This window comes from Elgaria multicarinata, chromosome 6 (assembly GCF_023053635.1).
Source record: "Elgaria multicarinata webbii isolate HBS135686 ecotype San Diego chromosome 6, rElgMul1.1.pri, whole genome shotgun sequence".
Taxonomy (NCBI): Eukaryota; Metazoa; Chordata; class Lepidosauria; order Squamata; family Anguidae; genus Elgaria; species Elgaria multicarinata.
This window is the reverse complement of record NC_086176.1, coordinates 118,084,344-118,099,297: the sequence shown is the minus strand read 5'-3', so window position 1 is coordinate 118,099,297 and position 14,954 is coordinate 118,084,344. Positions and strand designations below refer to the sequence as shown.

Below are 14,954 nucleotides of genomic sequence, written 5' to 3'. Positions count from 1 at the left end.
TACTCTGCTTGGACAGATGTGGGAGCCATCGCTGAGCTGTGCGCTTAGCCTGGCATAGGAAGTCTGGAAGCACGTTCTGGTCGTTTAGTCAGCTTTGCAGGCGCTCTCTGTGGATTTTCACCTTCTGTTCACCCTGAAGCTGTAATTGGTGGGGGCGGCTTGGGGGTTGGGGGCAGCAGCAAAAGGTTACATGCCAGAGACAAGGGAGACGGGGGCCTCTGGAGCCGCAAGTCACCATAAATTTAATGGGTGCAACTGCGTAGGCACCAGCAGCAAATCACTACCCACAAGATGTCTCATAAACTATCTGAAGGGGTCAGGAGATTGCAGCCTCCTAGAATGTTTACATCTTAAACAGGCACATTTGAATGCAAATGTATATGTTGGAAGAATCAACCAGCCAATTAAGCTAATCAGTTTAATATTAAGCTAAGATACGTTTGGCAAGCACACATTGTAAGGGACTCCAAATGTCAAGTTTCCAATGTTTTTGCCTTTGAATCTTGTTTAAAAAAGAAAAGAAAACTTTTCTCAAATTCCCATAGGGTTCAACCCATGTTTATTTAACGTTTATTGTTGGAACGATATATGTCTCATAGGACCAGGCAAAGCAAACCGAGGAAGGACTTTGGGGTGTGCACACAACCTTCCCCCAGTTCCCAACATATCATGGTTCTCTAAAATGAACTTATCACGGTTGTCCCTGTGGGCAACACGCTGTTACTTTCGTGGACAGAATACCTGCCTTTCCCTGGAAACTCCTCAAGAAAAGCAGCTCTAGACAGTTCCATAAAATGCAAATGAAATCTGAGAGGAATTGTCAGTTCATACGATCTCTGTGAAAAAGAAACAGAAAGTGAAAATATTTATTGGAGACTGACGTTATGGGATTCAGGTTCTTGGAGAAGCTTTCATATATTTTATTTATTTATTCCTTGGCTTTGTGAAGGGAGGCAGTGAATTCCACACTGCTGCCATCTGGATCGTTCTCAACCACACAACTCAAGATGATATATAAATAAAATAAAATTTTCTATGGTGCAGTCACACTCGGAAGACTGTGTGAAGGTCTGGACACTCCATTTAAGAAAGGATATTGAAGAGTTGGGAGAAAAAATGCAGAAAAGAGCAACCAAAATCTTCAAGGGGCTGGAGCAATTCCCCAGTGCTGAAAGGTTACAGCAGCTGGGACTACCTAGCTTAGAGAAAACAACAAGTAAAGGGCGTTATGATAGCGGTGTACAAAATTACGTGTGGTGTGGAGAAAGCGTTTTTCTCCCTCTCTCCTAATAGTAGAATCCCGATTCGGCCGTCACACAAAATTGATTGGTGGGAGATTCAGGACAGATAAAAGGAAGTCCTTCTTCACGCAGCGCATAGTTAAATTATGGAATTCACTACCATAAGATGCAGTGATGGCCACCCATTTGGATGGCTTTAAAAGGGGGTTGGATGAATTCCTGAAGGAGAAGGCTATCCATGGCTACTAGCCTTATTTTTTATTTATTTATTTATTTATTACATTTTTATACCGCCCGATAGCTGAAGCTCTCTGGGCGGTTGATGGCTATATGCTACCACCAGTATCAGAGGCAGTAAGCCTGCATGCACCAGTTGCTGGGGAACATGGGTGGGAGGCTGCTGTTGCACTCATGTTCTCCAGGCAGCTAGTTGCCATTATGTGAACAGAATTCTGGACCTGATGGACCTTTGGTCTGACCCTGCTCGGCTTTTCTTACTTTCTTGTATTTTTAAGCACCCTGAGCGCAGTGGAATCTGGAGAGACATGTGCCCAGTTCCATTGGTACTTCCCCCAACAAATTTTGCCATCAGCACACCAATAGAGAATTTAAGGTGCATTGTGTGCTTACACATGGTTGTGGCCTGTGAGCAGACCAAGCGGTGCCTGTTTCTGGATGTGGGTTGCTTAAACCGTCTCTGGGATGTGAGGAAGTCCTGTGCCTGCGGAGCGTCAAAGAAAGTAGCGCGTGAACTGGCGCTCTGACTCTATTGGCCTAGATGAGGTGCTGGCAGGGGTGCTCTTAGCATTCCCATGGGCGCTCTTGCCTAGTGTGGGTTTGGGCTTCCCTGCTTTCCTTTCTGTTGTCCCTGGAGAGAAGAGGGGCCGTAGAAGCTTCCCTGTTCCAGCTGCGGTTGTCGTTGGAGTGTTTTATCTGTACCCTTTTGCCATCTTCCTTCAGGTCCCTCCCGCCTCGGCCAAGCAGCACGGCGTTGGCTTAAACGCCGCTTCGACGCCCTTCCAGCAGGCAGGCGGCTATGGCCAGCACAGCTACGGAGCAGGTAACAGCAGGAGCGTGCGCTATTGATTCCCTTGCGTGGGCAGAGGTGGCAAAACTGCTGCAGACCCCTGGGGGCATGCGCGTTTGTGCATGGCATGGTGAGGCAACGGGTGCCAGCCACACTTCTTTAATTTAACTCGCCCCCCTTCCCCCCGGGCCTCTCCCCGTCATGAGAAGAGGACATCCCTGTGACGATGTGCAGCTTCTCCCATTCCCTTCAAGTAGGTTGGGCTTTGGAGGCTCCTATAGAACTCCGCGGGGGGCGGTGCTGCGGAAGGAAGAGCCTCCTCAGCCTTTGTCCTCCTCTGCTGAGGTGGTCGCGGCTCCTTGTTGCTCTTGGAAATACGGAGCTGGGGGCCCCTGCCAAATTGAAGCAGCTTCAGTTAGACAGGGATGTTTTCTTCGTTGCTTTCTGTTTTGCTATTCAAAATGCCTGGCTCTCCAAGCGAGGCAACCAGCTGCAACTTCTGAAGGCCGGCCGCTACGGCCATTTCTCGAGGCGTTGTGGTGTCTGGCTTCCCCCACCCCCAGAGTCCTTGTCAGAGAGGATGATCTAGAGGCCCCTGAGGTGGACACCCCCCAGGACATAGGTCACTTCAGGGGATCCTAGTGCTGACCAAGAAGGCCCTGGGTCCTTGGGCAGAGCAGCAGTGAAGCTTCTCCCTGAGAAGCAGAGGTCTCCGTTTCGGATTCAGAGGTGGTTGTTGAGCTACCTCCTAGTCCCAGCATTGCCAGCCTCAGCAGAGAGAGCTGGGAGGGCGGGGAACTCCTTTTCTGAAGTGGGGTGGGAGATGTCAGCAGGCACCCTCCCCAGCCGGCAGATTATTCCAGGTAGAATGTCCAGGTAGAAGGGGGTTGGACTTGATGGCCTTTTAGGCCCCTTCCAACTCTACTATTCTATGATTCTATGCTCCTCTGCTGATCAACGCGAACCATTCTAGCTCCTCACCTCCCTTCATCTACTGTTGAGAGTTTTCAATCTGAAGTTCTGGTATTTTGGAAGCCTTTTGCTGCCCGTTAACTCTCTGTAGCTGATTAATACACTTCAAACCAAGGATACACCCCAAACGGTGTTACGTCAGATCAACTTCTGGTTTGCTGCTCACAAGAATTAGTAAGGGAAATTGTTTTGGATCTGTTTTCAACTTTATTACGAAATATATGCTTCCAAAGCATAGCATCAAAATATAACATACTGTGGGAGTAAAAAAACCAAATATTTCTTGTTATTATAAATACTTTAAGTTCTTATTTGTTTAACAGGAAATAGGAAGTTTCTTATTCAAGTCTGAATAGGCTGTTCAGCTGACAGGTACACAGGCGGAAAGAAGCTACTTCATTCCAAAATCAGAGCCTCCTTATACCTTCTTGTGTAGAGATTATCTCAAAGCTCTTGTTCTCTGTGGTCCCATAAATCAAAGCTTACAAGCTTGACTTTGTAAAAAAAAAAATCTACAAAATTAAGACATGTAAAAAGGCTTATATCTTTCAGGCTAGGTAAAATTAATTCTGAATTATACGTTTGAGAAATAAACTTAATTAAACCTAAGTGTATAATTTTTTGCTGTATATCAAGCTTTTACATATTTATATTTTATACAATTTTTGTTTGCTCTTTACCTTCAAATATACTTTCATCCTTGGATAATAAAATAACAAAGCTTTAAATTTCAACACTCCTCAGATAAACCTTCACCATAGCCATTAAATCCCTCAAGTCATTCTTGGATCCATGTGACACGGCCTGACTTTGGATTCCGACCAAATCTTCTTGCCAATTAAATCACCCACTGTTCACTGTGAATCTGCTTGTTGCTCTGTGTTTCTTCCCTTTAAAACAATTACTACTTTTTACCTTTGCAAACGGTTGATTATTTCGTATAAGCATTTTCAGTCGCCCTTTACGTGACATTTTATAACAAGACATCCTATATTGCTTTGAAAGGTGGCCTAGCAATGTCACAGTAACCTTTGTAGCAACTTCGATAAAGCTAAAATTAACTACTTTTAAAAAATCTTTGACATTTCGGTTTGGTTGAGCATTGATCAGTTTCAAAGGCTTTTGTTGTCGCTCATCATTTTTATCCTGAATTTCCAGCCAGGGTGTTTGTGAGTGTGTTGGGGTGTGTGTGGACACACATACTGTGCTGGATTTTTAGGAAATAGTTGAGTTTGCTTTCCTGGAATTGCTGGAATTCTCTATTGAGAAATTGCTAGCCCACCTCTCTCAAAGCAATATAAGATACCTATTATGAAATGCAAATGCCAAATGTTTAAAGATGCACAGTCAAGAGTTTAAAAATGTAAATAAGTAAAAAAAACAGTAATTATATTAAAGGGAAGTCACATAAAGACACAAGCAGGCTGACGATGGATTCTGGGTGACTGGTATTAAAAGCAACTGTCAAGATAGCCTGGATACTATCCAAGAAGAGAATGCTGACAGTCAAGCCCATTGCTCAAGGCCAAGAGATTATTTGAAGAATATAGGATTGTAAGTTTTAAGGGCCAGAGTGCCAGAACGTGAAGCCTTGTTATTTTTATCCCAAGGCCAAAAAGTGTATTTTCATTTATCAAATATAAGGGGACAATGTTGTATAAGGCTCAGACATCAAAAAATTTGATATACAAGCGCCTAGAAAAACTTGTGTACTCAGTAAATTTTGAGTAAGGAGTAGTATTTTAAAGACATGATACAAAATTAATCTAGCTTGAAAAACATAGGTATAAGATTTTTTTTGTACATTTCAGTTTTTTAGTAGTGTTTAATAACAATAAGATAATTAAGACTGTGATCCCTGAGATCGTTACCTTGTCGCGGTGCTGGAGCTTGAGCACCTCAAGGATGCCATGAGCTAAACCGTGAAGGGACACTCAAGACGGGAAGGTCATGGCAGAGAGGTCAGACTAAATACGATCCCTGGGGAAGGTAATAGCAACCCACCCCAGTACTCTTGCCATGAAAACTAAATGGATCAGTACAACCAGAGATATGTCGGTATACCATCGGAAGATAGGACCCCCAGGTCGGAAGATGGTCAAAATGCTACTGGGGAGGAACAGAGGATAAGTTCAACTAGCCCCAGATGTGATGACGCAGCTAGCTCAAAGCCGAAAGGACGGCTAGCAGCCGACAGTGCTGGTGGTGAACGACGAATCCAATGTTCTAAAGGTCAACACACCATAGGAACCTGGAATGTACGATCTATGAGCCAGGGCAAATTGGACGTGGTTATTGGCGAGATGTCAAGATTAAATATAGATATATTGAGTGTCAGCGAACTGAAATGGACTGGAATGGGCCACTTCACATCAGATCAGCACCAGATCTACTACTGTGGACAAGAGGATCACAGAAGAAACGGAGTAGCCTTCATAATTAATAATAAAGTGGCTAAAGCAGTGCTTGGATACAATCCAAAAAACGATAGAATGATCTCAATTCGAATTCAGGGTAAGCCATTTAACATCACAGTGATCCAAATATATGCCCCAACCACAGATGCTGAAGAAGCAGAAGTAGATCAGTTCTATGAGGATCTGCAGCACCTACTGGATAATACACCAAAAAGAGATGTTATTTTCATTACAGGAGACTGGAACGCTAAGGTGGGCAGTCAAATGACATCTGGAATTACAGGTAAGCATGGTCTAGGAGAACAAAATGAAGCGGGACATAGGCTGATAGAATTCTGCCAGGACAACTCACTGTGCATAACAAACACTCTCTTCCAACAACCTAAAAGACGGCTTTATACATGGACTTCACCAGATGGCCGACACCGAAATCAGATTGACTACATCCTTTGCAGCCAAAGGTGGCGGACATCTATACAGACGGTAAAAACAAGACCTGGAGCTGACTGCAGTTCAGCTCACAAACTTCTTATTGCACAATTTAGAATCAAACTAGAGAGAATAGGGAAGACCCACAGACCAGTTAGATACGAGCTCACTAATATTCCTAATGAATATGCAGTGGAAGTGAAGAATAGATTTAAGGGACTAGATTTAGTAGACAGGGTCCCGGAAGAACTATGGACAGAAGTTCGCAACATTGTCCAAGAGGTGGCAACAAAAAACGTCCCAAAGAAAAAGAAAACCAAGAAGGCAAGATGGCTGTCTGCTGAGACACTGGAAGTAGCCCAAGAAAGAAGGAAAGCAAAAGGCAACAGTGATAGGGGGAGATATGCCCAATTAAATGCAAAATTCCAGAGGTTAGCCAGAAGAGATAAGGAATTATTTTTAAACAAGCAATGTGTGGAAGTGGAAGAAGACAATAGAATAGGAAGGGCAAGAGACCTCTTCCAGAAAATTAGAAACATCGGAGGTAAATTCCAGGCAAAAATGGGTATGATCAAAAACAAAGATGGCAAGGACCTAACAGAAGCAGAAGAGATCAAGAAAAGGTGGCAAGAATATACGGAAGATCTGTATAGGAAGGATAATAATATCGGGGATAGCTCAGACGGTGTGGTCAGTGAGTTAGAGCCAGACATCCTGAAGAGTGAGGTCGAATGGGCCTTAAGAAGCATTGCTAATAAGAAGGCAGCAGGAGACGACGGTATCCCAGCTGAACTGTTTAAAATATTGCAAGACAATGCTGTCAAGGTGATGCATGCCATATGCCAGCAAATCTGGAAAACACAAGAATGGCCATCAGACTGGAAAAAATCAACATATATCCCCATACCAAAAAAGGGAAATACTAAAGAATGTTCAAACCATCAGACAGTGGCACTTATTTCACATGCCAGCAAGGTAATGCTCAAGATCCTGCAAGGTAGACTCCAGCAATTCATGGAGCGAGAATTGCCAGATGTACAAGCTGGGTTTAGAAAAGGCAGAGGAACTAGAGACCAAATTGCCAATATCCGCTGGATAATGGAGAAAGCCAGGGAGTTCCAGAAAAACATCTGTTTCTGTTTTATTGACTATTCTAAAGCCTTTGACTGTGTGGATCATAACAAACTGTGGCAAGTTCTTGGTGGCATGGGGATACCAAGTCATCTTGTCTGCCTCCTGAGGAATCTGTATAACGAACAAGTAGCAACGGTAAGAACAGACCACGGAACAACGGACTGGTTTAAGATTGGGAAAGGAGTATGGCAGGGTTGTATACTCTCACCTTACCTATTCAACTTGTATGCAGAACACATCATGCGACGTGCTGGGCTTGACGAATCCAAGGCTGGAGTTAAAATCGCAGGAAGAAACATTAACAATCTCAGATATGCAGATGACACCACTTTGATGGCTGAAAGCGAGGAGGAGCTGAGGAGCCTTATGACAAAGGTGAAAGAAGAAAGTGCAAAAGCCGGGTTGCAGTTAAACCTCAAAAAAACCAAGATTATGGCAACCAGCTTGATTGATAACTGGCAAATAGAGGGAGAAAACGTGCAGGCAGTGACAGACTTTGTATTTCTGGGTGCAAAGATTACTGCAGACGCTGACTGCAGCCAGGAAATCAGAAGACGTTGACTTCTTGGGAGGAGAGCAATGACAAATCTTGATAAAATAGTTAAGAGCAGAGACACCACACTGACAACGAAGGTCCGCATAGTTAAAGCAATGGTATTCCCTGTAGTAACCTATGGCTGCGAGAGCTGGACCATAAGGAAGGCTGAGCGAAGGAAGAGAGATGCTTTTGAACTGAGGTGTTGGAGGAAAATTCTGAGAGTGCCTTGGACTGCAAGAAGATCAAACCAGGCCAGACTCCAGGAACTAAAGCCAGACTGCTCACTTGAGGGAATGGTATTAAAGGCAAAACTGAAGTACTTTGGCCACATCATGAGAAGACAGGAGACCCTGGAGAAGAGGCTGATGCTAGGGAAAGTGGAAGGCAAAAGGAAGAGGGGCCGACCAAGGGCAAGATGGATGGATGATATTTTGGAGGTGACGGACTTGACCTTGGGGAAGCTGGGGGTGGCGACAGCCGACAGAAAGCTCTGGCGTGGGCTGGTCCATGAAGTCACGAAGTGTCGGAAACGACTGAACGAATAAACAACAACAAAAAAATTAACCACAAGGTAATCTCTACATAGAAAAGATATAAATATGACCTGATTTTGGAATGTCGTTGCTTTTAGAGAGAAGTACAGTAGCCTTTTCCAGTCAACTGAACTGTTTGTTCAGAACTTAATGGGATACTTGGTACTGAGATGAGGACTTTAGTTTCAGAGTTCTTTTAAAGGTAGATCTCTTTCTTTATTAACAAAAAAATTGCTTTGGAAATACTATTTAGCAGTGTTTTCCTTTATAATAACAAGAACCTTTCTTATTTTATTTTAAGCACCTTATATTTAGATGAAATGTTCTAAGTATTATTATTATAATTATTATTTTACTAGCTGTACCCTGCCACGCGTTGCTGTGGCTCAGTCTGGTTAAATTGAAAAGAAAGAAAAGACAAAGCGGATGTTTCTAATATGTTTAATTTCACAATGCTTGTGGATATACAATATTTTTAGTTGTTCCATTGTCTGTGTAGATATAGAGATTGTCTGGTTTGCCGACTCTAGAACACGCAACATATAATTGTCCATGTGAGAAGCAATCTGTGTCTAGATCTAAACCGCACAATTCTAAAGATTGGCCCTGAGCTTTGTTGATGGTGATTGCAAACGCCAATCGAATGGGGAATTGCAATCTCTTAAATTGAAATGGCATATCTGTTGGAATCATAGGAATGCGAGGAATGAGGACATCTTCACCTTTGAAAGGTCCTGTCAAGATTGTTCCTTCTATGACGTTGCTCATTAATTTTTTTACTGCAAGCCGCGTGCCGTGCTCGCAATCGTGCATCCTCAAGTCTGGCTGAACGTTGCTTGGTTGATTCCTTGGCACGTATTTGAGCCATTTTTTTTCCTTTTTTTCTCATTTGCTGAAGCCCGTTCTTCCTGAGTCTGATTTGCAATTTCTCGTCGCAGTGCTTCCGCTCTGCGAGTACGACGATCTAAGTGTGATCTTCTGCGAGGCATTATTTGGATGAAGTAAAGCAGTTTGTTTGGTTTTTAAAAAAGGTTTTTTTTTACGTTGAGGAGGTTAGTGGAAACTCATGGCAGTTACCTTTCTTCTGAACGTGTAACTGTCACAGGTGTGACATCTATATTCACTCAGCCGATTGCGAGAGTACATGCAAATAGGAGAGGAGGCAGCGGGAGCGGATTGGCCTACTGGTTGGTGATGTCACAATGATCAGCAGGACTGGTTTTGAGGAGGCCTATTTCTTCGATTTTAAGACAAACCTTTGACCCCATAGAGAACATAGTTACATAACAACGCTTGCGTATTCGAACGCAACGCTGTGTCAAAATTTCAAAGCAATTGGTGAAGAACTTTCGGAGATATAACGACAGTAACGAACGGTCTTTTTCATTTTTATTTATATAGATTTATATAGCACCAATAATGTACTTGGTGCTGTACAAAATATACAAATAAAACAGCGATATTTTGAATAAAATTGGAAAATAGATCAAATAATTTCCCCTAATTCTTCTTAGTCCAGAACCAGAGCTGGAACCCACCTAAAGCAATTTCTTGTATGCCCTTTGTTTAAAGTGTATTGATCAACTATAGTTAGTTCATTGGCAGCAAAAAGGCTTCCTAAATACTAGAACATCCAAGCAAAGAAAATCTATAAAAGCACACAAACTGGGCATGTTTAGCCTGGAGAAGAGAAGATTGAGGGGAGACATGAGAGCACTCTTCAAGTACTTGAAAGGTTGTCACACAGAGGAGGGCCAGGATCTCTTCTCGATCCTCCCAGAGTGCAGGACACGGAATAACGGGCTCAAGTTACAGGAAGCCAGATTCCAGCTGGACGTCAGGAAAACCGTCCTCACTGTTAGAGCAGTATGACAATGGAATCAGTTACTTAGGGAGGTTGTGGCCTCTCCCACACTAGAGGCCTTCAAGAGGCAGCTGGACAACCATCTGTCAGGGATGCTTTAGGGTGGATTCCTGCATTGAGCGGGGGGTTGGACTCGATGGCCTTGTAGGCCCCTTCCAACTCTACTATGATTCTATGACAAACATTTTAATTTCATCCTCACAGTAGCCTGCTGAGAGTAACTGGCCAATGCCCATTTAACAAGCCCTTTATTTGAATGCCGTTTTTCTCGCTTATCTGGCTGTTCTGGTGGCCACCACAGTTGTGCTTCCTCTTGTTCACCCCATCAGGTTATGATGACCTCACTCAAGGAACGGCGGCCGGAGACTACAGCAAGGGAGGAGGGTATCCTGGGTCTTCCCCAGCACAAAACAAAGCATCTGGCAGCGGACCAGGGAAAGGTGATGGTGGTGGTGTTGATGACGATGATGAAGAATGCATTGCATGGTTGCTTTGGGAAACTTGGGAGCAGCAATTTTCTGTATGTTTGTATGTATGAACTACGGCCATTTATATCCCGATCTATTAGTCCAAGGACTTTTAGAGTGGCTCACAGTTTTAAAGTATCTTAAAAAGAATGACCCATCCACCCCGCCCTCAGCAGCTGTACAATCAAATAAGAACACACACAGCTTCTGAGAAAGACCTCAAGGATGGAGTTAAAAGGCCCGGTCCCCTGGTGCTGGAAAGCGGTGAGCTTCCCGGGGGGGTGGGTGGGGAGGGGAGAGCCTGCCTCTGCCGTAGAATAGAAGCACAGATTCCACCCAACCCTCCAAAGTCTGTTTGAGAGTTGCAGGGAGGGGAAGGGAAAGCCTCCATCTGTGCTTTTCCTTCAGCAAACCTCTCTTAAGGGTCCAAGCCAGTCACAGAAACACAAGAGCTCTCTCTTGCTCTCTCCAGGGGCTGGGATTTGGTGTTTGGTGGGCCCGCAGACGCAGGCTCACCGACTCTGCCGTTGGAGCCGCCTTCAAGGATATAAGCAGTTCATTTATCGCTGTCAGAAGAAATGCATTTAATTTTTCTTTACTAAGAGAAAATGAAATAAAAGGATGGGATTAAAGTATGCTGGGTCAGTCGAAAGGCCCATGCAGTTCAGCACACTTCTCAGATGGCCGTGGAACAGTCACCTGAAGGGCATCGGGGTGACCGGCCACCACGTTGGGTCCTTGCAGCGGAAGGCATCCTGCCACTGAAGTTGAAGCTTCCATTTAGCGGTCACAAAGAAAAACCATCCTCCAGGACTCTCTCAGAATGTTTAAAATTACATATTATCGAAATGGTGGCTTTTCCTGGTTTTAAGACAAGAGGAAGCCAAGAACGGGCCAAGAAGAAGGGTCATTATCAGCACTTGGGGGGAGGTAGATAAATGCTTTTGCTCCATCGCCCTGGCTGTTGTCATAGCTGACTGTTCCTTTTCTTTTCTCCCAGGTGTTTCTGTGACCTCAAGTAACACAGGTGTGCCTGATATTAGTGGTTCAGTCTACAACAAGACTCAGGTGAGTCGCTGCCCTGTGGCCAAAGCAGGGTCCTGTTGACTCCCCAGTTTGCAGCTCTTAAGGGGCTTCTTCTGCACTGAGCACTTGGTGGAAGTCAAGTCAGTACTCAGCCTGAGCTTGACAGCTTCCACTTGCTGTCCTGAAAACATCTGGGGCTTTTTATAGGAACATTGTCCTCCCTCCAAAAGTGGCGCCTCTCTCACTTGAGAGACCATTCGGTGGACCAGGCAGACCACTCTGGAACGTTGTATTGTCTGTTCCGGGGCTGAGCCCCATCACTTATCTCCCAAATCAAGCTTTAGTTGCAGGTTATCTAGGGCGTGGGTGAGCTTGGCTTTGTGAAATGGGGGCCGGGCCTCTTTCTCTGTGTTGAAGCATCTTCCCTTGTCCTCCTTTGCTCAGACGTTTGACAAGCAGGGATTCCATGCTGGCACTCCACCCTCGTTCAGCCTGCCCTCAGCCCTGGGCTCTACAGGGCCCTTGAACCCGGCCGCCGCCGCTGGCTATGCTCCGGCTCCGTTCCTTCACATCCTGCCTGCCCATCAGCAGCCTCATTCTCAGATGCTGCACCATCACCTTCAGCAGGATGGACAGGTGAGTCGCTGAGGCTCTAAAGCAGTGGTTCCCAAACTTTTTCAGGTCACCGCCCCCTTGGTTCCACAAACTCATGCCCAGCGCCCCCTACCCTACCCTATAAAAATCATTATTCAGAATAGTGGTTTTCAACGACCCACTAAGGAAGATAATAACAATAAAATTCAAAACAGTAACAATTAATGGAATATTAATTCCAAAGCACCCGCCGCAGGCTTGCCGAGGGAGGGAGGGAAAAGAGAGCGAACGCCTCCGTTTTGCAGCCGGCGTGGCGGGGCACACCAAGCAGGGTATGTCTCTTCATTAGTGTTTTGGTGCTTTTGAAATATTTCAATTCACCGTTAAAAGGACTCTTCTTAAATAGTATTAATACATGGCTTAGGACCAAACTACCTTCTCCCATAAAAGTATCCCTGGGTTTTAAGACCTTCTGGAGAGGCGCTTCTCGGAAAAGACCACCTCGAGCGCCCCCCTGCTGCTTCCTTGCCTCTTAACGCCCCCCCTATGCAATCCCACCGCCCCCAAGGGAGCAATACCGCCCACTTTGGGAACCACTGCTCTAAAGGCACCAACATGGCCTGCAGAGCCCCCTCCCGGGAGCAGGCTGAAAAGCATTAGCCCGTGGCCCCCTGCACATTGGGGACGGGGCCGTTTTTACATCTGTTACCAGAATAGCCTGTCCACTTTTCATGACGCATGCAAGTAAAATTTCACACACACACCCCCAAAAGGGAAAGGTTTTGGGAAAATCAGAAACCGCTAGGGGTGTGCACGGACCCCCCGCTCCGCTTCACTTGCAGATCCGCCATTTTTCGGAGCGGGTCGCTCCGCCCCGCCCCCGCTCCGCCCACTTCCGCTCCGCTCCGCTCGGAGCTCCGGATCCGGATCCGGAGCTCCGTTTTTGCCCCCCCATAGGGTTGCATTGAAAGCTAAAAAAGTAAACAACTTTTTTTCCGTTGAAGTTAGAAACCTCACGTTTGGCACCATGACACCTCATGGGCGTATACACACACACGCCAAGTTTCAAGGCAATCCCATCATCCCCTGATTTTTGGCGAATTTTTGAAAATCGGGCACCCCATTCACACCCCTTGGGATAGCTCCGTCAATTTGCATGTTAGAAACCTCAAACTCGGCACCAGGGCAGCTTATCCATGTGTCCACATGCACGCCAAGTTGCAAGCAAATCCCATCATCCCCTGATTTTTGGCGCGGCTCTACCCTCTAACGCACCTCCCATAACCCTAATTCACACCCCTTTAGATAGCTCCGTCAATTTGCACGTTAGAAACCTCAAACTCAGCACCATGATAGCTTATCCACGTGTCCACATGCACGCCAAGTTTCAAGGCAATCCCATCATCCCCTGATTTTTGGGGAATTTATGAAAATCGGGCACCCCATTCACACCCCTTGGGATAGCTCCGTCAATTTGCATGTTAGAAACCTCAAACTCGGCACCAGGGCAGCTTATCCATGTGTCCACATGCACGCCAAGTTGCAAGCAAATCCCATCATCCCCTGATTTTTGGCATGGCTTAACTCACCCCAAATTGTCCCATTCTACAACTACGTCAATTTGCACGTTAGAAACCTCAAACTCAGCACCATGATAGCTTATCCACGTGTCCACATGCACGCCAAGTTTCAAGGCAATCCCATCATCCCCTGATTTTTGGGGAATTTATGAAAATCGGGCACCCCATTCACACCCCTTGGGATAGCTCCGTCAATTTGCATGTTAGAAACCTCAAACTCGGCACCATGAGAGCTTATCCATGTGTCCACATGCACGCCAAGTTGCAAGCAAATCCCATCATCCCCTGATTTTTGGCGCGGCTTAAACTTTTTAACTCACCCCAAATCAAGTCCCATTCTACAACTACGTCAATTTGCACGTTAGAAACCTATCCTTTGGTCCCATGACAGCTTACCCATGTGTCCCCATGGACACCAAGTTTCAAGGCAATCCCATCATCCCCTGATGTTAGGGGAACTTTTGAAATTTGAACACTCCAGTATGTCAGGGATTTAAAGTTGCAATTGCAGACAGCTCAATGGGGCCAGTTCCAAGGCAATCCCAACATGCCACGAGATAACCCTAAATCTTCTGGCACATTTGAAAAAGGGATTATTGAATTTGATAAAGTCTAAGTGAGCGCAGGAAGGACTTCTCCCCTTAGTCAAAGCAAGACACATACACCATCGCTGCAAGGCGGGAAGGGGAGAAGGGAGGGAAAGCAGGCAGGCAGCATGCATTGTAGTGCCGCAAGGATGGCTTGAGCACTAACGCATAGCAAACCAACCCATAAGTGGGCGCAAAGTGAGGCAAAGATGGCTGGTTCTTTCTTTCTAAGCCAGCAGTTACGCCTTGAGGGGCACAGAGGAGGACGATTGGGAGCAAACCAGGCACCAGGCGGGCAGAGAGGCAGGCAGAGTAGGCGAGGAGTCAGTCCTGGCAGATGCCCCACCACAGCAGCACCCCGGGGGAGGCGGGCAGACAGGCAGGCAGGCATGGGTTGGCGGGCCCAGAAAAGCTGGTACCTTGCACAAGTAAGCCATAGATCTGTGGGGGAGTCAGTCCCAGCAGATCCAGCTACCTCACAAGGATGGCTCCCAGGCAGGCGGGCAGGCGCCTCCACTGTAGTGGCTGTGCTCAACTCGGCGGGC

General features: G+C 45.8%; 1 protein-coding gene across 2 annotated transcripts in view; it reads left to right on the top strand.

The window, feature by feature from the left end:
- UBAP2 (ubiquitin associated protein 2) overlaps positions 1 to 14,954 on the top strand; it is a 132,678-nt gene that overhangs the window by 105,653 nt on the left and 12,071 nt on the right. For both annotated transcript variants that reach the window (XM_063128313.1, XM_063128312.1), the window contains exons 24-27: positions 2,202 to 2,301; positions 10,485 to 10,595; positions 11,623 to 11,690; positions 12,093 to 12,284. In XM_063128313.1, coding sequence (XP_062984383.1) covers positions 2,202 to 2,301; positions 10,485 to 10,595; positions 11,623 to 11,690; positions 12,093 to 12,284 — 471 coding nt within the window. The remainder of the gene's footprint in view (positions 1 to 2,201; positions 2,302 to 10,484; positions 10,596 to 11,622; positions 11,691 to 12,092; positions 12,285 to 14,954) is intronic.